Source organism: Castanea sativa, chromosome 5, assembly GCF_040712315.1.
Source record: "Castanea sativa cultivar Marrone di Chiusa Pesio chromosome 5, ASM4071231v1".
Taxonomy (NCBI): domain Eukaryota; kingdom Viridiplantae; phylum Streptophyta; class Magnoliopsida; order Fagales; family Fagaceae; genus Castanea; species Castanea sativa.
In genome coordinates this window covers 48,403,657-48,427,392 of record NC_134017.1, presented here as the reverse complement: position 1 = coordinate 48,427,392, position 23,736 = coordinate 48,403,657, and the positions used below count along the sequence as shown (strand labels likewise).

General features: G+C 34.9%; 2 protein-coding genes across 2 annotated transcripts; both read left to right on the top strand.

Annotated features, from left to right (window-relative positions):
* Window positions 1-372: 372 nt before the first annotated feature.
* Window positions 373-1,404, top strand: LOC142635329 (uncharacterized). The gene has a single exon (XM_075809510.1). The coding sequence runs from the start codon at window positions 373-375 to the stop codon at window positions 1,402-1,404; it is 1,032 nt and encodes a 343-aa protein (XP_075665625.1).
* A 12,606-nt stretch (window positions 1,405-14,010) lies between these two features.
* Window positions 14,011-21,969, top strand: LOC142636909 (uncharacterized). The gene is made up of 11 exons (XM_075811204.1): window positions 14,011-14,107; window positions 15,283-15,462; window positions 16,586-16,767; window positions 16,877-17,476; window positions 17,581-17,658; window positions 18,942-19,413; window positions 19,504-19,703; window positions 19,882-19,958; window positions 20,336-20,437; window positions 20,939-21,125; window positions 21,623-21,969. The coding sequence occupies exons 2-11, from the start codon at window positions 15,291-15,293 to the stop codon at window positions 21,710-21,712; spliced, it is 2,160 nt and encodes a 719-aa protein (XP_075667319.1). The 5' UTR covers window positions 14,011-14,107; window positions 15,283-15,290; the 3' UTR covers window positions 21,713-21,969.
* The last annotated feature ends 1,767 nt before the right edge of the window (window positions 21,970-23,736 follow it).

The following is a 23,736-nucleotide window of genomic DNA, read 5'->3' as shown; positions in this document are numbered from 1 at the left end:
CATGTTTTTTAACTAAAATTATCAATGATGTAAAGCAAATAGTTATTCTATGAGGTTTTGTGTTTTGAGTCGAAGGTAGATATTTCTGGGTGGGTGAAACACAGAATTCCTAGTTTCAGTAAATTGGTTGGGCTGTCAATGTCTCAGCACGAGAAGTTGTGTATTGCTCTCTTATAGAGGCTTGAATCAGTGATGGAGGCAACCAATGTGTTACACAGGAAAATGCCGGGTAGCAAAAAGGGGGCTAAGGCAAAAAAAAGGACATAGAGAGCTGCAAAACTTGATCTCCTCGGTGAATTATGACAGAAGATAGAGGGTGGTCTTGTACTGGTGTTAGAAGTTGGGGATAATTCAGTGTTTATGAAGATAAAGATGATTTCGTGGAATGTTAGAGGTTTAAATGATCCTCGGAAATGCCTTGTGGTAAAGAATTTGTTGTGGGAGTGGAAGTGTGATGTTGTTTGTCTTCAAGAGACGAAAATTGCCAGTATGAATAGACAACTGGTTTGTAGTTTGTGGAGCTGTCCTTATGTGGATTGGGCAGTTTTGGAGGCTAATCGGACTGCAGGAGGTATTTTGCATATGTGGGATAAAAGGGTCTTGGATAAGGTAGAGGTTATGGTTGGTACTTTCTCAGTTTCGGTTAAGTGGAAAGGAGTGGGGGACGATTTTATATGGGCATGCTCAGGCGTTTATGGCCCAAATGAGAATAACGAGAGGGGTCACATGTGGGATGAGTTGGTGGGTATTCAGCAGTATTGGAGGTTACCGTGGTGCTGCTTGAGGGACTTTAATATTGTTTGCTTTCCTAGTGTGCGCAGGGGTGAGACTCGTTTGACCTTGGCTATGGAAAAATTCTCTGAATTTGTTGAGGAGCTTAATTTGGTTGATTTGCCTTTGGAAGGAGGTAGCTATACATGGTTAAGTGGCTCTGATCAACCAGCGATGTCTAGGCTTGATAGAGCTTTGGTCACCCTAGATTGGGAGGACCACTTCTCTAATGTTATTCAAAGGATCTTAGCCCGTCCTATCTCAGATCATTGCCCAATTCTCTTGGAGGCAGGGGCAATGGCAAGGGGGAAAAGTCCATTAAGATTTGAAAATATGTGGTTGAAGATGGAGGGATTTGTGGATAGAGTTCAATCCTGGTGGAATTGGCATTCCTTTGTAGGTACTCCTAGTTTCGTGCTTGCAAAAAAGTTAAAGGCTCTGAGAGAGGACATTGTGCATTGGAATTGCCGAGAGTTTGTTAATGTAGAGCGGCAAAAGAAGCAATTACTAGAGGAGCTGAAAACCTTAGATGCTAAGGAAGGGGATTTTGGTCTCACCGATGGGGAGAAATGTCATAGGGCGGATTTGAGGTCCCAGGTGGAGCATCTTCTTTCCTTGGAAGAAATTTCCTAGAGACAAAAATCTAGGATGTTATGTATCAAGGAAGGGGATAATAACACCAAGTTTTTTCAAAAAATGGCTAACTCCCATAGAAGGTCTAATTATCTGAGGACCTTGGAGGTGGATGTGGTGGTTTTTGAAGAGGAATCCGAGGTAAACAACCAAATAGTACAATTTTATAAAAATTTGTACAAGGAGACTGAGGGGTGGAGGCCTTTTTTGGAGGGTTTGGATTTTGATTGTATTGGGGATATGGAGAGGGTTTGGCTTGAAAGGAAGTTTGAGAGGGAGGAGATTCTTCAAGTTGTTAGAGATATGGAAGGGGACAAAGCTCTAGGTCCGGATGGGTTTACTATGGCATTTTATCATCATTGTTGGAGAATAGTGGAGAAAGAAGTCCTTGCAGTCTTTGAGGAGTTTTTTCAACATTGTAAGTTTGAAAAATCCCTTAATGCTACCTTCCTTACTTTAATTCCAAAAAAGAATGACGTCTCTAATATTAGAGATTTCCGCCCTATGAACTTGGTGGGGAGTGTGTACAAAATCTTGGCTAAGGTTTTGGCAAATCAATTGAGAGTGGTTTTTTAGATCAGTTGATCTCTAAGAATCAGAATGGCTTTGTGGGTGGGAGACAAATCCTTGACACGGTTCTTATTGCGAATGAGTGTGTGGATAGCCGAGGGAAGAGTAGGGTTCTTGGAGTCATTTGTAAACTTGATATTGAGAAAGCTTACGATCATGTGAACTGGGAGGCTTTGCTGTACTTGTTGAACAGAATGGGCTTTGGGGCAAAGTGGTGTAAGTGGATCTGTACTTGTATATCCACAGTTCAGTTCTCTGTTTTGATTAATGGGTCTCCAGCTGATTTCTTTGGTAGCTCAAGGGATTTAAGACAAGGAGATCCGCTATCTCCTATGTTGTTCTTGATCGTGATGGAGGTGTTTAGTAGGATGTTGAGAAGAGTGGAGGGAGCTGGTTTGATCCGTGGTTTTAAAGTTGAGGGTAGGAGGGGTGGTGGGGAATGTGTTTCTCATCTTTTGTTTGTAGACGATACTATCCTATTTTGTGATGCAGATGTGGAGCAAATTTTGCATATTCGATTGTTGTTACTTTGTTTTCAAGCGGTAACAGGTTTGAAGGTAAATGTGCATAAAAGTGAAATGGTTCCAATAGGGGAGGTTGTTGATGTGCATATCCTGGCTGATATTTTGAGCTGCAGAGTTGGATCTTTGCCTATGTCTTATCTTGGTATGTCGCTCGGGGCTTCTCATTATTCCTCTACTATTTGGAATCCTATTTTGGAAAAATTTGAGCGGAAATTAGCCGAGTGGAAGACCTTGTACTTGTCTAAGGGGGGTCGATTGATGTTACTCAATAGTACGCTATCTAGTCTTCCTACTTATTTTTTATCGTTATTCACCATTCCTACTCATATGGCCAATAAAATTGAAAAGTTGCAAAGGGACTTTCTTTGGGGTGGTAACAAGTTTCATCTGGTAGGTTGGGATAAAGTTTGTACGCCTATAGCCAATGGCGGCTTGGGGATAAAGAAACTTACTACCTTTAATAAGGCCTTACTGGAAAAATGGTTGTGGCGGTTTGGAAAGGAGGAGGATCGGTTATGGAGAAGGGTGGTAGCTTCAAAATTTGGGGAAGATTGGGGGGGTTAGACCTCAAAGCTGGGTAGGGGAGTTCATGGGTGTGGTTTGTGGAGAGGTATTTGCATGGGATGGGAGGATTTCAGCAAAAATTGACAGTTTGTTGTTGGTTTGGGGAACAGAGTGAGGTTTTGGCAAGATGGGTGGTGTGGGGATCAACCCTTTCAATTGGCCTTCCCTAGGTTGTATGGTATTGCCATTGATAAGGAGATTTTTGTTAAAGCTTCTTTGTCTAAGCAGGGGGCGAATGAGAGAAGAATTTGGGATGTTCGTTTTATTAGAGAATTTGAGGATTGAGAGATGGATGAAGGGCTGCATTTCCTTCGTTTATTGGGAGCTAATACTCCTCCGAGGGATGTTGGAGATCAGATGAGATGGAAGTTAAAGCCTAATGGGGAATTCGACATCCGGTCGTTAAAATAATAAATTAAGAGTTTGTCCCTCAATTGTCTTTCCTTGGAAAGCTATTTGGAGAGTAAAGGCCCCTAGGCAAGTTTCTTTCTTTGTTTGGTGTGCATCTTGGAATAAGATCCTAACGGGTGATAACTTGAGATTGAGGAGATTGGATTTTGTGGATTGGTGCATTATGTGCCGCCAATGTAGAGAGACGGTAGGCCACTTACTTCTTCATTGTGAGATGGCTTATCGGTTATGGAGTTTTGTCTTTAGAACTTTTGGCTTGTCTTGAGTTATTTCTAGATCGATCCCAGAGTTGCTTTTTGGCTGGTGGAATTGGTTGGGGAGACACTCATTCAGATTTGGAATTTAGTTCTATTGGGCATCCTATGGTGTGTTTGGAAAGAGCGGAATCGGCGGACTTTTGAGGATTTGGATAGCACCGGTGATCAGTTGCTTGCTTCTTTTAGTTGGACTCTTTTTGATTGGTCTAGGGCTTGGGGACTCACGACTAGTGACTCTCTCCCTTCTTTTTTTAGCTCCCTTTCTCTTTTGTAGTTTTTCTGTTTTCTTCTTCTTATTTTTTCTAGGTTTGCTTTTTGTTTCTTCATGCATAGAGTGGCCCTTCGTATATATATATATATTTCTCTTTTACTTATAAAAAAAAAAAAGTTATTCTTATCAAGAAATATATGGTGATTTGGTCGGTCCGTAAATATTTTATAAATAAAATATGGTCGTTATTTTTTTTGGTCATAATAGCTTCATTAAAAAATTAAAAAACTCTGTTTTGGCTCTTCTTAAAAAAAAAAACTCTTTTTTTTTCTTATATGAAAAATCAATTGATGTTTTCGGCTTGATGATAAAGAAGAATGATCATAAAATAGACGCTATAAGTTGAAATCCTACCATATCTAAATAATAATAATAATTAAAAAAAAAGCATCTTTCTTAATTAGTTATTGTCAATTCTTCAATGAAAAGAGGGTGCATTATATACTATAGTAGCAGAGTTACATATTGTCGTCAGAGTTATTGAATTTGTTAAATTGGTGAGTTTGTTTGCTGTTAGTTACTGCTCTACCGTAACAATTAGAGGATTCAATTAAAAAATTAACGATTGTTAATTTTTTTTCTTCTTCAATTTCATCAATATTTGAGAATCTTTCATCTTATAACACATAGAAAATGAGAACTACATCTAATTATTTTTTTGTTATCGGTAGCTCATCAATTTTGTAATATATAGCATATGTAATAAAATGTATAATATCATTAACACCACACAAAAATATATGACATCGTTTGTTGTTATATACAGTAAAATAAAAACAGATAGGGTTGAGAACGTTGGGAAGTTTATTGGTGGGTCTAGAATTGTCTAGTCAAATTCTGGAGTATGTGATCCTTGACATAGGGTTGAGACTTCTCAAGCAATGGTGTTCAAGTACGCATGCATAAGTTATATTTTTAAAGGGTTAATTTGTATGGAAAGAATTAATTAAATATTCAATTACAAGTTATAATGTATAATTTTTTTTTAAATAATCACACCTATCAATAATTCATTGATCTATAACCACAAAAAATTCAATACATGAAACAGGATGAGCATTGCCATATTCATTCTTTAGAGAGAGAGAGAGAGGGAGAGATTACCATACAAATCAAGAAAGAACGTAGTGCATGGGTAATTAAGTAGTGAAATGGAACAAATGTAGTTGTAGAATGGCATGGCAATTCTCCTTTGGCAGGAATTGGCACTCATGCATACATATGCACACAACATTTCTGCTCTAAGATTAATCCCTCTCTCAAGTCTCAACCACTTGAGCCCTCCACCTAAAAAATTTCTGAAGCTTCTCACACCAAAAATCCTCTCGTACATTTCCTTGTCTTTAAAAACCCCATAAGCATTATAACACACAGGGTTCCTCTTCAATGACATTATCTGCTCCAAACTCTTTCCTCCAAGCTAAGCACTTGAGCAACATGTTGAGTGAGTCAGAGACCTTGAAATCCCTAGCTCTTAGAAACCTAGAAAGCAAGGGAGCGGCTTCAAGGCCGCCGCACCCACACCCATTGCGCACCGACGCGGCGTGCAGTGTGCAACACCGCTAACCGCAATTCCGTGCCATGTCGGTTTATTTATTTATTTATTTTTTGGTTTTCATATTCGTGTTGATTCGTGCCAAACCGGGCGATTTGCACTATTTCTAGCGAAAATGGGTGCTGAAATGGCCGATACGGCCTAATTTCAGTTGAAACGGCTTGATTCCGGCCGAAATGGACACTGAAATGGGCCGCCATCACTTTGTCGGCCTCCATTCACTACAAAAAAACGAGGGCTATAACCGCGTTTGAAAAACGCAGCTATAGACCCCAAAAGCGCAGCTATAGGCTATAGCCGCGTTTTCAAATGCGGCCTATCCTGCGCGACAATAGTTGCAAGACCTTATGCGGCCTATCCATATTCTTCTGCTTCATGTGGCCTGGTGAGAGAGAAAAAAAAAAAAAAAAAAAAAAAGAGAAAGAGAGAGAGAAGGAAGAAGAGATGAGGATGATTCATGTGCACTAATGAAGGTTGCGGTCTGTGACAAAGAGAGTAAGGGAGAAAGTTGTGGATTGTGGATAGATTTTTGAATAGATGTATTGGTATAAGAGATAAGGACTGGAAAAGTAAAAAAGATAGAAAAGTAAAAAAGATAGAAAAGGTTGGAACTTGTGAAAACATTAAAAATACAAGTTTTGATTATTTGATTTTATCACCTTTACCCATTATTTTTTATTATTCTTTAATACTTTGATTTTATCACCTCATTACTTTTTTTTTTAAAGGAAAATAATTTAATATTTTAAATATGTTATTGGGCTAAAATTGGGGTTGTGTAAACAATATAATAATATACAAAAATATGCTTATAAATTTATTAATATATGTTTACCATTACACTTAAATTGGTATATGTTTATCATTATATAAAAAAATATGCTTAGTAATATATAGAAAATATAAATAAAAATATTTTTAAAAATTTTTTAATCGCCGCACCTGCATCTTACTTTTAAAAAAATTGCTGAGTCTCACACCCGCATCTGTACCCGAATTTGAATTCGCACCCGTGATTCATAGTTAGAAACTTTAACAGTATCACATCGGCTTTGTCACCACCACCCAATAGAGGAACACCCCACATCAAGGAAGTCAATACGGTACCGGAGGCTGTACCGGTTTGGCCACCGGTACGATATATTTCGGATACCGGTCAATACGGGTGTACCGTTTCGGGTTTACCGCTATTTTATATATATATATATATATATATTTATATTATATACACACACCAAAATCTCTAGAACCATGTTTATAAGCATATAATATTTCACTTATATTATAGTAAATATAAAAGTTTATCATAAAACATTACTCAATTCAGAACAAATTATTTATAGTTTTAGACTTTAGTATCAATTAAAAGGAAAAAAAAAACACAATATAAAAAATAGAAAATTTAGTTGTTCATTGCATACTAAGAAAACAAATAATACTAATAAGTTAATGTAAATAAGTTACCATTATACTCTTACAAAAATTCAAAAATTACAAAACTAAAAAAAAAAAAAGTTTTTTTTTTTGTACCGGCCGGTATTGCCCGAAATTGGCCGGTATGGCTGGTACGCGACCGGTACGGCCGGTATTTTTTCCGGTACAAAATAGAAGTGTACCGGTACCGGTGCACTGGCCGGTACGGTATGTACCGGCCGGTACGGCCGGTACCGGTATGGTATCGACCACCTTGCCCCACATGGATGAATCAGAGGTTTACAAGCTTGTCTTTGAGTTCTTGGAGAGCTTTCTCCTCTGAGGACTTGAGGTTGGAGATGAAGTATGTGTGTTCTTTGAACAAATGAGAACGAAGTGTTGTGGCTTCCATTAGAGTTGTGACAGCTTTTTTTGCAGGGCTTTGGTGAAGCCTCTTGGTGGTCTTGAAGTGGGGTGGTTTGGATGGAGATTGGAGATGAGGAAGCTTCCATTAATGGCGGTTTTGAGTAAGACCCAAATGGAATTTTTTGAGTTTACAGAAAATGAAGGAGATGTAGCCAAAAATTTTGGCAATGCAAGAATATAATTATTGTGTGCACAATGCAAGTATATAAAATAGAGCTATGTAATTTGAGTAAAACGGTGTTTTTGTTTTTGTTTTTGTTTTTTTCTGTTTTGTTTTTTGTTTTTTGTTTTTTTTTGTTTTGTTTTTTGTTTTGTTTTGTTTTGTTTTTTGTTTTTGGTTTTTGTGTGTATTGATGTTAGATTTCTTTCGCAAATAGACAAGAATTTTGATTATTACAGGAATGAAAATGTAGAGTTTATATATATATATAATTTGTTAGATATAACAATAGTAGAGAATGATTTGAACTCTAAATATTCTCAAAGAGGTGCACATTGAATTATAACACTTTTTGATGAATGTTGGTTTTAAATTGACTCAATTAAATATATAAGGTTTAAATTTATCACAAATATAAAAATTTTGGATTTTTCCTTTTGTTTTTGTTTTTCTTTTCCCTTATGTCTAATACACAAAAATAAAGTATTACTCAATAAGATAGTTTTATAAAACATTTCTCTCACAACATGTAAAGATAGTATTACTCAATAAGATAGTTTTATAAAACATTTCTCTCACAACATGTAAAGATCCCATCTATATGAGTTTAAAATATTGTAAAACGATGATTTCATAAGATTGTTTTATAAGTAAATAACTTTTCGTGTAACATGCCTTGCAAACTCGAATTTTGAACCCCACAATCCACGCAGTTATCTATTCTAAAAATTTTCAATCAAACAGTCCAAAGGAAAAGGAAATGAGAACAGAACACAGCGAAAAAGAAAAGCAAGAATTAATGCACAATTTCACAGCAGTCCATTACGTAAACTGATCTTCCGGATTACACACTTTGGAACAACGTGAAGTTGAAATCAATAATTATAGCAAAACAAAAAATTGTTTACCGTCTAATAAAGTGGTTTCTGGTCAGGGCGTGGTCCTGGTGATTAAAGTCTTGGTCCCAATACAGAAACGAAATACCTTTCTACTTTATAATCTGAAAAGATTACAGCATGCAAAAGAGTAATTTTAGTGAATGATAACCATGTTTCTACTCTAATGTTTCTTTCTTGCAGTTTACTTTGACATGGTCTTGCCTCTTCCCCTAAAAACTCTCTTTCTTCTATCTTTTGGCAGAGTTGGTTTATTCCTCAAGAGATTTTTGTCTCATTCATTAATAAATGATATGTTACTGCAGGCACCTTTTCTTCTGTGTTGCAATTGGCTTGTGGGCTGGACTTCTTATTGGATACATTATAGAGTATATATATCATACTAGCAATGCTTACAAGTGAGTTTTCTTCTTCAGGTTTGATAATGCCGAAAAATCACCAGTGAATTGCGAGCACTTCTCAAACCAAGACGATACCTGCGAAAAGAAAATAAAGGACCTCAAAGAGAGCACCGGTGTGGTGCCGGCCAAAAACCTCGAAGGTCAAGTTAGAATCTTGTTTCTTTAACCCTAGAATGCCAGAGTTAAGAATATTGTGCGTACCTTCATATTTAGGGTTTCTGGGGTATTTATATTGGGTGGAATCGCCTTTCTTTTAGGATACAACTTCCCTCTCAAGTTCCTTTCCATATAGGAGTCTTCTCAAACGTGTGTCGCAAGAAGTCCAAGTGTGCACGCTTGCGTGGGGATAAAGCAAAAGTTGATTTAAAACATATCAAATGACATACAACCTGGAATCTCCAATTAATTCATACATGACGGATACTCAGCCAAATTTAACCGTCATAGTCGCGTCACCTACGGTGTCGATCCGTCTTCATGCTCTCCGTCCCTTCGAGTTCTATGGGAATACCCATCTCCTATTTTTATCCCCTTCAAGGTTACTAATGCTTAGACCTTCTTCTGGTCTTCTATCCTGCAGCAAATGATCTGGAATTTTGATACATTACCATGTATTTATATTTTTTGATGAACAAAAATTGGGTAGGGGGGTGACCAATGTGGTAATCCTACTTGGGCGTGACCATAGTAACATCTTACCCGCTAGGTTCGAGGCGCCTTGTTGGGGTGTAGGGGGACCATGGTGAGCCATAACTCCCCAGCACAATGAGGGACACTAATGAACCTTGAGGGAGACAACCAAAGTGAGTCCATATTCAGACTTAAACCTTGGATCTCACACTCAACGCCATCTTGTGCATCACCCAAGACCACTAGACCACACCCCTTGGTGGTTGCCATGTATTGATATTTGGATCCAGTTTTTCTGCCTTTGGAATTCAATATTTGCACTTGCCAACAAAAACTATTAATACTGGGAACCTTTCAAAATTGGGTTCTAGAAAAAGTATAATTTTGAAATTGAAGCATTCCCAACTTATTCCTTAGAATTGGACTTGGCTAGAGGTCGACCCATAGTGGTTCAGAATCATGATGAAATACCAAAATTGTTAAATTTTCAATGAAACTTTCTTGTTAAAAGTAAATAACATGTAGATTACTTGTGGACTGTGATTCCTTCATCCCATTGTTACATGTTCTTCAATTCATGACTGTCAAAGAGATAGCATCAACAATCCTAACAAATTTTCAATATGAGGAAATTTTCATTTTGCATTGTGCAACGCGTCATAGAAGAAACGCTTTTGTGTATATTTGTATGTAATGTACCCATCAACTTATAAATGTGATGCCTATAATCATGTTCAAAATATTGCGGTCCAGTGAGGGAAGTGGCAGATTTTTGTAGGATCAGTGCTGCAATATATGTAAATTTCGGATTGGCTCTGGGATTCAAATCGGTCATCGTTCCCATATTTGCCATTGCCATTGCCATTGCCATTGCCATTTATGTGAGCTTTAGCTTAGCTGCTATGTATGGAATTTCTGTGTCTACTTTGGGAATGCTCAGCACTATCATGTGTTGCCACTGGTCTTGCAATTGATGCCTATGGCCACATAAATGAAAATGCTGGTGGAATTGCAGGAATTCGTCAAAGAACAGACTCCTTAGATGCTGCTTGAAACGCTATTGCTGCCATTGGCAAGGTGATCTTTTTACACCTTCCACACTTTATGATTAAGACTTGGAGCAAATTCTTTTGAGGTCATCATGACCTTGCTATGGATCAGCAGAACTTGAAATTAACTGCAACCAAGGGTAACTTCAGTCAATTTTATACCAAGTACGTATTAATTTGGGTAAGAGAGATGCTACGTCCATAATATTTTTACAATATTTTCACAACAAATCATAGGTGGTTAGTTGTTATTAGTTCAAATTTGAACTTAACACGAAGATTACTTTTTTGCCCCAACAATAACAACCAATAACAACCTGCCACTTAAGATTTATTGTAAAAGTGATGTGAAAATGTTGTGGATATATCATTTCTCTTTGGGCAAAGTGGCAAACTTTTTGTCAACTTCTAATATACCAATTGAATATAACTAAATGGATTGCTAAAACAAAAGGAATATGACTAATGGCAATGGAAAAGTTGTTGAATAAATAACCCCTTAAATGGCGATGAGAACTTCATAAAATGTATCACAGCACGAGCACTTACAAAAAGAGAGAAATTTCTTTATTAATTTTACTTTAATAAAACTTCTTAAAATTTTGTAAAAACAATATCTTTAGATTCAGCTTTTACATTCAAATTAAACTTGAAATTTAAATTGCGACCAAGTAAATCCTAGAGTTATAAATCATAGTAATTCATGCTATCACTAATTCTCTATTGTGCATATTATAAAACAGGGTTCTCCAAAATTACCTAACTATTGTCTCGAATGTATGTAGTTTCTCATCTCATATACACCAAATAATTGCATGCATTCTAAAATTGAGTACACTTAACTATGCTCTCAAGTAGTGTATAGTCTCCAGTCTCATACAGATCGGCTAATTACAAGAAGGAACCAAGACCTCATGGATGCAAAGTTTTAGTTCAAATCATGGTTTCTATTGCATAATTAGCTCCCAAACTTTATGAAAAAAAAAGTATTAAAAACAACTGCCCCACCTCTATAACTTTACAATAAATTATGGGTATTGGTTAAAAATATTAGCTCCATTATTTGGCTTGGGGCTATTTTCTTTTAACCCACTATACAACAATTGAAAAAGTCACCTATGTGTAGTTTTATTAACACAAACTTTTTAAAGAAGTTATGTGACACCCATAAATAATACATATACTATGCATTAGTATGCAAGTAGAATTCTTACATATATAATTTAAATATTATTAATAATCATTTTTATATATATTTTTAACTCTTTAAAAAGTCTTGTAAGAATATTATTAGGTAGAAAATGTAAATTGTCCATCTTTTAAATTAATTTATATTCATTAATTCTATATAGACTCTTTGATTTTTTATGGATATTTATAATGTGGTCTCACATTTAACTCCAAAATTAAGAAATAAAAATTTCTCTAAATATAAATAATTTAGGATACATGACGCAAAATTGGTCTTTAATTGTAGAACCTAATTGGTTTTTTCTCTAAGTTTTGCATATATATATATATATATATATAATATACTAGCCTCTAAGTATGAGCTTAGACGCATGCTTGGAGGCTCCTCTATTTTTTTTTTAAAGTTAATAATTTACACTTATCATAATTTGAAGTTGCTACATTCTTTAATCATAAAATACTTGGGGGTGATGAGATTTATATACAAAAAAATATATTTCACCCATTAACGCATATATTCATCAAACTCCTAAATACTTTGTGATTAAATAATTCAGTAACACTAAATTATGATGAATGCAAATTATTAACTTAAAAAAAATAGAAAAACTCCTAAACACACTTTAGTAGAGATTAAAAATGAGTTTATCCAAATGTAGTTTTTCGCTACGTTAATGGGAGGTTTTTGTTTGCACGTGGGTTGGCTGGCAGATTGAACGTTTTTTTTTCTGGCAATATGGATAAATATGTGTTTTCAGTTTTAAGTGATTTTATTTATTTATTTATTTTTAATGAACACATGGAACGTGGGTTGGCAGATAATTAAATTGGGGCACATTGGGTGTTTCGTTTTTCGCCAATAGAGATAATAGTGTTTTTTGATTCGGCAACCAAAAAACACGATTAAGTGTTTTTTGAATTTTAAGTGGGCTTAAAATTTGGATTTTTTTTCGCGTTAGAGATAATTGTGTGGCCTATTCTTAAGGGCAATAGGAGAACGTGAGACGGAAAAATGGAGCAGTTTTTATTTTTATTTATCATTAAATTATTAAATTTAAATTACTTACATACCCTAAGTTATTTATCTGAATAAAGTAATGTTTTATAAAGATTATGGGTTATTTAGAGAATTTAGTCATCAGATAACATATAACTAACAGATAAGTAACTTTCTAAATTTTCTTAATATATAAAGAAAGTGATAAATAGTTTTGTAAATCGTCACATAATAAGTTGAAAGAGTAACTTCAAATTGATTTAGAGTTAAACTTTATCCATATTAAATAGCAAAATTTTACTCTTTTTTTTTTTTTTGGAATTTCGAAAATGTAAATTGTGACCACATACATTTTATAGTTAGTTCACTCTTAGATATTAGAACCCTTGTCATTATTCTCCATATTCCGCACTACTTATATTTGTGGAGTGACTATCGTATTAAGGGTGTGTATAAATTTTTTTTTAATAAGAAGCAACCCTAACCATCTAGTGGACTAGTACTTTACAATTAATGGATATTAAATAACAAAATTTCCATTTTGGGTAAGGTAACCACGTGACAGCCTTAAAGAAAAGAAGAAAAAAGAATAAGAGGAAGCGGAAGCAGAAGCACCATGTATCTATCTATACTATTATTTAAGTTACTTTCCCGGTTTGGACCGAATTTTCTTTTGTTCCAAAATATCCTTACATTCTTAGTCCCTAGATTTAAGTAGAGGCAAAACTAAAGGATAGTTTGGTAAAAATATATATCTAACTTGTACTAAAACATTGCCTACAAAATAGAAACACTCTTCTATTAACCAATTTCTTCAAAATAACTATACGTTTATTATTATTTTTTAAATAGAAAAATAAGTTAAACAACTCACGTTACTGTTGTTTTTTTTCCTTAAAAAAACACCCCATATTTATTCAAAAACAAAACTAAATATATAAAATAAAAGTTATAAAAAACAAAAAACTAAATAGATATATACATTTTTTTATTATTAAATACATCTTTATGTCTCACTAAAACGTTACTCTCCTTATTATTTTCAAATTTCCCTTCTATTTTATTTTATTTTATTTTTTTTTGTAAAAATTAATAATTTCTGTTGTCTTTTTGTGCTTTCAAATTGTTGAAGTGTAATTATGTGGTCTGTTTCCGCTTCATCTTTATTAAAAAGTTTTTAAAATTAACGCCTACATATACTAATACAAGTCACTCTCACTTCTCATTTCGCGCCTTTAGCGTGACACAAGTCACTCTCGCTTCTCATTTCGCGCCTTTAGCGTGACGGCGTGACCTCTCTCACTCACTCACTCTCTGTCTCTCTCTCTCTCTCTCTCCCAAGCTTTTCTCGTTTCCAAAAACAAACCTGCAAAACCTTCACTCTCACAGTATGTCTCTCTCTCTCTCTCTCAAATTTTTCTTCGCTTCGCTTTGAAGTTTTTCATGAACAATGCTATGATCTTTTCATCTGAAATGGATTGGCTCTAATTTATGCGATCAACTTCGTTCAGTTTAGTTTCTGTAGTTTTTTAATTTCTTTTCAGTATCGGAGTTTTATGGATTTCTAGGGTTTTGAACTCTGTTGGATCATGCGAATATTAATGTTAGTGCTAATTGTTTATTACTTGTTGAGACCTTTCATAGCCATTTGGTACGTCTAGGGTTTAATCGTTGAGTATTAGATTTTTGATGCTATTTGTTTGTAGATTGTGTGGTTTTCTTATGATTGATGTGTGTTTGTTTGTGTTGTATTTTGAATATGTGTTACTGATTCTTAAATACGATGATTCTTTGTTTGTTTGTTTGTTTTTGTTTAATTTAGTATCATTCTTTTTGCATTGTCTGAATATCTGGTGGATGATATTTGAAAACAAGATTGGGATTATAGTATCCTGCATTGATATTTTATATGATTTTTCCGAGTTATAGTCGAAATGTTGCTTATTGTTGATGTTGACAAAGGAGTTAGGCTTCAATCTTATAATAAGTGGTTGTTTTAATAGACATGATAGGAGTTGAATCTTGAACCGATGATGTCCATTCTATGATGATTGTCTTTCATCTTCAGGCTAAGACACCAGTTGTACATTCATTACTTGCATTAATTGTGTGCCATGTGTCTCAGGCTTGTGCCAATTGATTTGGACAAATTACATGAAAAACTAACGTGTAGTGAATTTTCTAAATTTAATTTTTGATGCTTAATAATGCAGTTTAATGACTTCTCATAGAAGCAAAGTGAATGTGGTTGGAATAATGGATGTCTTTTCAACTCTTGTTCATTTATTAATCTATATCTATAGCTAACCCCAAAATTTTGGGACTAAGGCTTGGTTTTTGTTGTTGTTGTTGTTGTTGTGTGTCCTATGGTTTTTAATCAATAATCCCACTATCATCAAATTTTTTTTTTTGTGGAGAAAGTATCATCAATTAAATATGAGTAATGTAATAACTTGTAAATTTTGGAATAAGGTTTGGTGGTTGTTGCTTTGTCCCCTATGGCTGTTTTAATCAGTAATCTCCATTTGTTATCTGAGTTTTATTTATATAGATTTGCCTCTAGATTGCAGAATGGGTGCAGGGAGGAAAACACAAACATTTATTGTTAATGAAAATGCACCTTCTCCAAAGTCAGCGAACAGGTCTACAACTGCCAGAAATTTGAGGAAGAGTCACCTGGGTGGTGTCATATTTGGTTGCAAGAACAGTACCATGAAAGAATGCTTATCTAACCAACTCTTTGGTCAGTTGTCTCATCTGCCTTTGTTGCACGTCCACCAACCTGATTTTGCATTTGCATTTCTTTTTGAGCTTTCAATTTTTGTTTTGCAATGTGAAACCTTTCTTAATAGGGATAACTAAACTTGATCCATATGTGGTTTTTTGCAGTTTCACTTTGCCTACCCATGGTTTAAAAGTGACATTTTACTAAGGTTCTTTGTTTCATGCTTCTGCAACTTACCTCTGCCTAGTGGTCCCAACCTTAAAAAAAATGTAAAAATTCTCAAAATTAACCACACAACTACCAGATCTGTTTCTCTCTCCATACTCTCAGAATGTTCACAAAAGCCCAAAATAGAGCCTTAATCAACACACCTTATACAATTAAGCAAAATAACACATGTGAGCACCATGGTTGAACCCATGACCAAAATTTCTCAAAAACCACCATTAATTAATGATAAAATCAGTGCCAAACTGTGATAGATGCTCCCAAATTATGATCTAAACACAGAATAAGTTTTTATTTTTTTATTTATTTATTTTTTATTGGTAAGTTACACAAGAATCCGATGGGTTGAACCCACAACCGTACTCTCCACCTAGCACTTACAAGGGGAGAAGGTGCTAGTTGAGCTTGAACTCAATGGCAAGTAAAACTATTAGATTGGGTTATAGAAGGCAATTCTAGCTTTAAAATTTTCCAAAATGGTCAAACCTAGTTTAGCTACAAAGACAGTATGTATGGGGGTGGGGGGGACAAAATTTTATATTTTTCATTGAATGGGATTTTGTATACAGGATCCATGCGCCTAGGATTCTAGTGGTGTCCAACTCTGGTTGTTTTGATGAGGTGATTGGATGAGGAGGTGATGTGATGAGTTGGGTTTTGGGTGGCAGAGCAAAGGTGTATGAGGGTGTTTTGGGAGTTTCAATTGTGATCTCAGCTTTGACTAGGTCACAGCTTAATGTTTCCTGGCGGTGGCAGTGGCATGAACCACGATTTGTAGAAAAGTGACGCACATATTTTTTAAATTATGAACTATAAATCTTATTAATTTGTGAGTAATGTGGTTACTGATGGTTTGTCATTTTACTCCTAGTTTTGGCTCTAATAATAATGAGATATATTCTTCATTTGACAGGCTTACCAGGTCAACACTTTTCATATGTGAAGAAAATTGATCCTGGCTTGCCACTGTTTCTATTCAACTATAGTGATAGAAGACTTCATGGAATCTTTGAGGCTGCTAGCAATGGCCAAATGAATATTAACCCCTATGGCTGGACCACTGATGGTTCAGAGAGGACATCATATCCTGCACAGGTATCATATGTAATTTTCTCACATATGGTCTTATTGTTTTGAGTTATATGTTGGATTTGGCTGAAGATATGGGTCTAGTATTGATATTGCACTGCATTTTCCTTAAAAGGTTCAGATTCGTGTCCGCCTACGGTGCCAACCACTACTTGAAAATCAGTTTAAACCAATAATTTCTGACAACTATTACTCCCAGAACCATTTCTGGTTTGAGCTAGATCATGCTCAAGCAAGTAGGCTCATGTCATTATTATCATCTTTAGTGGTTGCTCCAAGTGCTTCTGTACCACAGAATACTGCAAAGTGGAAAACTTATTTTCAAGCACTTCCCCCAAATGATGCTGGAGAGGAAGGTGAAGGGTTTAAGCCACTTTCTTTGGAAACTGGGCATTTGAATTACTCAAGTTGGAAATCAGATTCTACAGTTGTTGCTTCTTCGTTTGATGGAAATAACCAGCCATTGGGAGCTTGCTTGGACACAAAGCTAGTTAAACAAGATGAGAATGACGCTATATTCATGAAATTGAAAGAATTGTCACTTCAGCCAGAGTGCTCTAGCTCAAATGGCATCTCCTTCCCTTGTAATAGTCAGGTGGAGGGTCAAGTCATTGGTTCAAGACCCAATGGTTCTGTGTGTGACTTAACGGGTGTAGAAGAGAAGAATGAAGAGTGTCATCATTCATCATCTGAGGGACAGTCGATCATAGTTCAGGTATTTGAGTATGTCAATTGTCCACATTCTGTAACTTCTATTCATGGAATCTTAGTCTGGTTTTGTTTACCACCATTCTCATATATTCTTATGTTTATACATAGTTGATTCAAGAGGTGCAAGAGCTAAAGGCCTTTAGAACAGAACAAATTCAGAAGACGAGTATTTTGGAGCAGAAGCTGGTTCTTCCTTGCCATATTCTTAATTTAAAAAAATTTTCCATTTTCTTTGAATGTTTTTAGTCCTTTTCTTGGATGTTTAAATTAGTAAAATGAAAAACAAGCATTGAGGGTTTGTTTGATCAGCCCATGGGAATATAGTGGCTCAATCTTATTCTGATTGGCATTTTAAGGAACTTGTATGTGGCCATTTGAGAACTGCTGTTGTCAGTCAAATTGATGTTATGACTTCTGTTCTCATGAATGTTTCTGTTTCAAGCTTATTATATTTTTGCTGTTGATGACTGCTTTTTTCGTAATGGCCTTAATTAGAGTGATAGATTTCTCTATGAAGTTATATAAAATAATGGTTCTTTTTAATTTCCATGAAATGTTCAAATGCATGTTTTTTATTTTTTATTTTTAATGTTTCTCTGGCTACCTTGATGTATATGGATGGGACCATTTGAATTTTTATTCTATGATGGCTTTACAAGAAGTTGCACTAGAGAGTCTTCTATAATATGGAGTTTATAAATAATATAAACAAAAAATCTCTGAGTTCATAAAAATTTAGGTGGAAGGATATCAGAAACGTCAGCTTGAGAATTGCTAGGAACTTGGTAATGAAGAGAGCTTTTGTTGGATTTGTTTTGGAATTACTGTGTTTTTTTTAAGGGGTTGAGTATTAACAATCTGGGTTGTTTTCTGGTTTTAGTTTGATCTGTTCTTGTCAGTTGTTGAGTGTTTGTATCCTGTATGGTGAGTTCTTTTTTCTTTTTGTATCAGTCATTTGTTGTATACAAGAATTTTGACTCAAAATAGGATCAAAAAATGTCAAACAAAGGGGAAAGTGAGAACTTAGATAGATTCTGCAAAATATTAGGATTATTTTTTAAGGGTGCTTCTGCAAGGTTGAATGAATTTAATAAACCATGTATAGATGACACTCCAACTAGCGTGTAGAAAAGCATAGTAAAAATTGGCTATGAATGGTTGATTGTGCAGTTAAATAAAATTTAGGCCCTTGAACATAGAAGAAGCTTTGAGGAGAAATTAAAAATAAAATGTTCTTCTGGGAATCTTTAATTTGGCAGATGATGTACATGTTAACATAACTGTCAACAGAGTCTCATAGATCAAAACCCAGTTATTATAAGTGCAAGTAATGTACAGTTCATTTTTCTAGACTTTTTGTTTCAAATTAAATTACAGTTTTATATATATATATATATTCCCCCCCCCCCCCCTCTATCTTGCTTCTCTTCGTAATGTTTGGATGAACACATTTTACAATGGTTATTCAGATGGAGGCTGAAATGGAAATTCAGCAGTTGAAAGATTGTTGTGTGATGATGTTGGAACCTGTGTCCAATCCTTCTGTGGCACTTGTTAATGAGACAGTTAGTGAGGTGATTGATGAGCTCCGTTTGGATCATAATGAGTCAGCTAGTGAGGTGATTGATGAGCTGCATTTGGATCAGAATGAGTCAGTTAATGAGGTGATTGAAGAGCTCCATTTGGATCATAATGAGTTAGTTAGTGAGGTGATTGATGAGCTCCATTTGGATCATAATGAGTCAGTATTTCTAGCAGGAGGATATGATGGTATATCATGGTTGTCAGCATTAGATTCATATTATCCTTCTCATGATGTGATCAAATCTCTTAAGCCAATGAGCTGTGCCCGTTCATATTTTTCGGCTGCACAGTTGAATATTGATCTTTATGTATTTGGAGGTGGTTCAGGTCAAGACGGTTCTGAGTGGTATGACACAGGTGTGAGCTTGGACTGACTCTTTTAAACTGTTTTTCTTACTGGAATTTAAATTTTTGCTAACTTTTTTTTTTAATTATCTTTCTGTGAAGTTGAGTCATACAGCCTAGCAAATGATCAGTGGACCTCACGCCCTTCACTGAATCAGAAAAAGGGAAGTTTAGCTGGAGCTACTATAGATAACAAAATATTTGCCATTGGTGGGGGGAACAATGTGGAATGCTTTTCAAATGTTGAAATGCTTGATTTAGAAATTGGAAGATGGATCCCAACGCGTTCAATGCTACAAAAGGTATCATAGATTGCTTAGCTTACTTGTTTGTCAGTCACTTGTGTTGCTTAAGTCAAACCTCATTCTTATTTTTATGTGTTTCTTTTCCTTAAGGTACATCCTTTTTTTTTTCTCTAATTATATATGTTTGTGCAAACTTATCAACTCTTTTTCTTCGGGAGTGCTTTTATTTTTCCAGCGCTTAGCTGTTGGTGCAGTGGAACTGAATGGTGCTCTCTATGCTACTGGTGGTTTTGATGGGAAGGATTACTTGATGTAAGATATCACTGGTTTGCTCACCAAACTGCTTGCTACTTTGAGATCATGACTGCATTTAGGAATGATCTTTTCTTTGGATCAGTTTCTCTCTAGACCTGTATGTTCACATCTATATGTTTTTCCCAGAACAACACTTGTGGGTGCACACCCCTCACACACATGTTACATGTACGCAAAATGCACTTTTCAAGAAAAGGAGGCATGCACAAACAAACACTCTCACAAACCAAATGACAGACATAATAGTTTGAGAGGGTTTTAATACATTAAAGAGAGAAGAAAACATAAGAACAATTGTATCTGAAATCTTTTCTTTTTATATTGTTATATGTGCATTCTGTATCAAGGGTTATTGAAATTTTCTACTGACTCAGGTCTGCTGAAAGATTTGACCCTAGAGAACATTCTTGGACCAAAATTGCAAGTATGAATACAAAGAGGGGCAGCCATTCCCTGGTTGTTTTTAATGAAAAGTTGTAAGTTTATTTATTTATTTATTATTATTATTATTATTTTATTTTTACCCTATCAATGGCCTTTCATATATAGGTGTCCAAAGAAATGCATGCTTGTGTATTAGATTAGATATGAATATTGGATACAAGTCATTCTGCCCAACATTAGCTGTTTGAGGAGCTATGTATATTAATTTTCAGTTGAGGAATTTATCAAAAAATAATAATAATATTCAGTTGAGGAATTCATATTACTAAGTTTGCTACTACTCTTTTTAACAATATTTTTATTTTTATTTTTATTATGATAAGAAATTTCACATAGATAATAATTAAGTAATAGCTTAACATTTATCCAATATGGAGAGCTACACTAATGCCAAGTTGCGAAATAATGTCATTTTAATCTCAGCGCATTTATGTCTTCACCATAAGCGCCTTCTTTTTCCCACATTCAATTGGATTTGATATTTTAATCTGAGCACATTTATGTCTTCACTGTAACCGCCTTCTTTTTCCCAGATATGCTCTTGGTGGATTTGATGGAAGTAGAACGGTTTCAAGTGTTGAAATATTTGATCCACGTCTTGGGTCATGGATGAGTGGAGAACCAATGAAAAAGCCCAGGGGATATTTTGCTGCTGCTGTCATCAACGAATCTATCTTTGTAGTGGGTGGGATTAAAGTTGGCGAAAACATTCTTGAGACGGTAAGTTACATTTTGCTATGGTTTCCGTCATTCTCATATTTATTTTATTACTATTAATTTTTTTAAAAGATCAAATTACAGATACTATTCATGTGGTATACCTTTAAAATATGGAACTACTTTATGCATTGTTGGAGACAAGTGTCAACATCACGTGTTAAAAAAGAATTTGAGGGAAAAGAAAGAAAGAAAAAAATAATTCTACCCTAAAGTTTAAGTTGTGTGAATACACAAACCCCAAATAAGGATTGAAGTAGAAAGTTAGGAAGGGGACTAGAAATATTTTTATATAATTCCTTTTCAATAGATAATGTTAGCACTTACCGCATTATCAATTTTAGTTAAAGTTTATGAAAATGCCTCGTGGGAACTAGCATCATAAAATATTGCACAACGTAACTTCATGTTTTAAGGGTGTACCACATGGTGTTATATATACCCTTTTCTTTTTTTACATCTTATCAATATTATGCTGAGTTTCAATTGTAACACGGCAGGTTGAAACTTACAAGGATGGTCAGGGTTGGCAAGAAACTCAGACAAGGACCATTGGGAAAAGGTGCTTCCTGTCAGCCATTGTTCTGTAATCATATATGAAAGGGCACCTTCACGTTTGTATAGAACGATAGGTTAATTCAGTGATGGGCCTGATATGGCCATTATGATAGGCACTTATAGAATCGCCTCAGCCATTTTGTTTTTGTAGAAGGCCATGGGATGACAGCCATTTTGTTTTTATAGAAGGCTATGGGATGACGGCCATTTTGTGGGATGAATGGACATACGTCAGAAAATATTCTAGCTTTAGCGTGAATCCCATATCTTAGTCAATTTAGCATAGTCATCAACTTCTGTTATTTTCAAAAAAAAAAATTTTCCTACCAAATCTTTTATGTCCTGTTTGGATGTTTAAAAAAGGAGGGGGAGTAAAGTAGAGGGAAGGGGAGTAATTCAATTACCTTGTTTGGGAGTTTTTAAGGAAGGAGGGGGAGGGGTTTGGAGGGGTTTGAAGGGGTTTCAACTACTTCCAACTCCCTCATTTTTAATTCTCCCAAATTGAAGAGATTTGGAGGGAGAGTAGAGCACATAAAATTATTGATAAAGTAAATTATCTAATTTACCCTTATTATATTTATAAAATTACAGTGTTAAAAACAAGGGGAAGGGCTAATTACTCCATTCCCCCTTACTAATTATAAAAACATCCAAATAAGGTGGAGGGTAATCATTCTCCTCTACTCTCCTCCCCACTACTCCCCTCCCCTCTACTCTCCTCTTTCTCTAAACTCCCAAACAGGCCATTAGTAAGAAACGTTGTCAATTTTTACGCATTCGCTATTAATGATAGTTCTTTATCATCAAATTAAGATATTAATTGGTTTCTGGTATAAGTGGGGATTGAATCCAAAATTCTTATTTAACAATTAAAAATTTTACTAGTTGAACTAATTAGAAGCCATTAATAAAACTTGTAATACATATAGCATTACTCCATCTTATATTGTTGGTTATCTATTTTAATTTGAGAAATCCCAAAAATAAAATATAGTAATGTTTTAAAAAGTCGATAAATATACGATTGACATATATCCAAATATTTCACACAAAAAAAAGAAAAAAAAAAAAGACATTTCCAAATATTTCAACCAAAAAGGAAGACATTTCCAAATATAACATGATTTAGAAAGTCAAATAATCTATATACCTAAATATTAAACTAATAATGAAAGAAATTATGAAAACAAATGAAGTTATTTATAAGGTTGGAATTCTAAATGAGTGGTTTTAGGGCTATAAACTATTTCAAAAATTCTGATATGACAAACTGGAAGTGATTGCTTAGCACTTACATATGGGCCCATAAAATTGTGCAAAAACTTGATGACCTTACTTATAGGGTTGGATTTTTTATTAGAACTAACAAAGTGGGACAAACAGACAAACACAGTATATATAAAATCCTCACTCTTATCAACACCGTAAATTGTAGAAATCTTATTTTTGTTGAGAAAATAAAAAATCTTGTACTTGAATTTTTTTTTTTTGATATGTTGTTCTTGATAGTTGATATGCTTAGGTAAGCATTTAAGTACGTAACCAAGCTCAGTGCATTATATAGTACATAGAATGTAATCTGAAAAATTGCGTTTAGTATTATGTTAAAATTTTGTTGTTAAGAAAATTATTAAACTCAATGTAATTGCGGTTGGCTATTAGTCATTGTAGAATTTTATAGGAAATATTTCTACAAGGCTAGATGACTAGCAAGAGAGAGTCATCTAATAGGGTCTAGTTACCTGACATGGTCTAGTCATATGACATGGTTGACCAAGCAAATATTTGATCAATACACGGCCAACTAGCTGGTGCGAGTCACTCATATATTACCCAACCAACACCAGATGTTCGATACTTGAGATAGATGAATGACCAAGGCTGAGGAATGACCAACGACACTTAGCTCCTTAGCCTTTCCATGTTCTCCACTCCGCCATATCCAAATAAAAAGAACTTGTATATCACATCTGAGCATCCTCTTACAAATCGGTAACTACTATGTATGGTAAGTTGAACCCGAAGTTCTCGGGCCATTTAACTCCATTGAATGTAC

Bases quoted from the DNA above. Each gene is read 5' to 3' on its own strand.
- LOC142635329 (XM_075809510.1), top strand. From the start codon at position 373: ATGATTTCGTGGAATGTTAGAGGTTTAAATGATCCTCGGAAATGCCTT.
- LOC142636909 (XM_075811204.1), top strand. From the start codon at position 15,291: ATGGGTGCAGGGAGGAAAACACAAACATTTATTGTTAATGAAAATGCA. The intron at 17,477-17,580 runs GTATTTGAGTAT...GTTTATACATAG, and splicing joins GACAGTCGATCATAGTTCAG to TTGATTCAAGAGGTGCAAGA. The intron at 17,659-18,941 runs GTTCTTCCTTGC...ATGGTTATTCAG, and splicing joins GTATTTTGGAGCAGAAGCTG to ATGGAGGCTGAAATGGAAAT.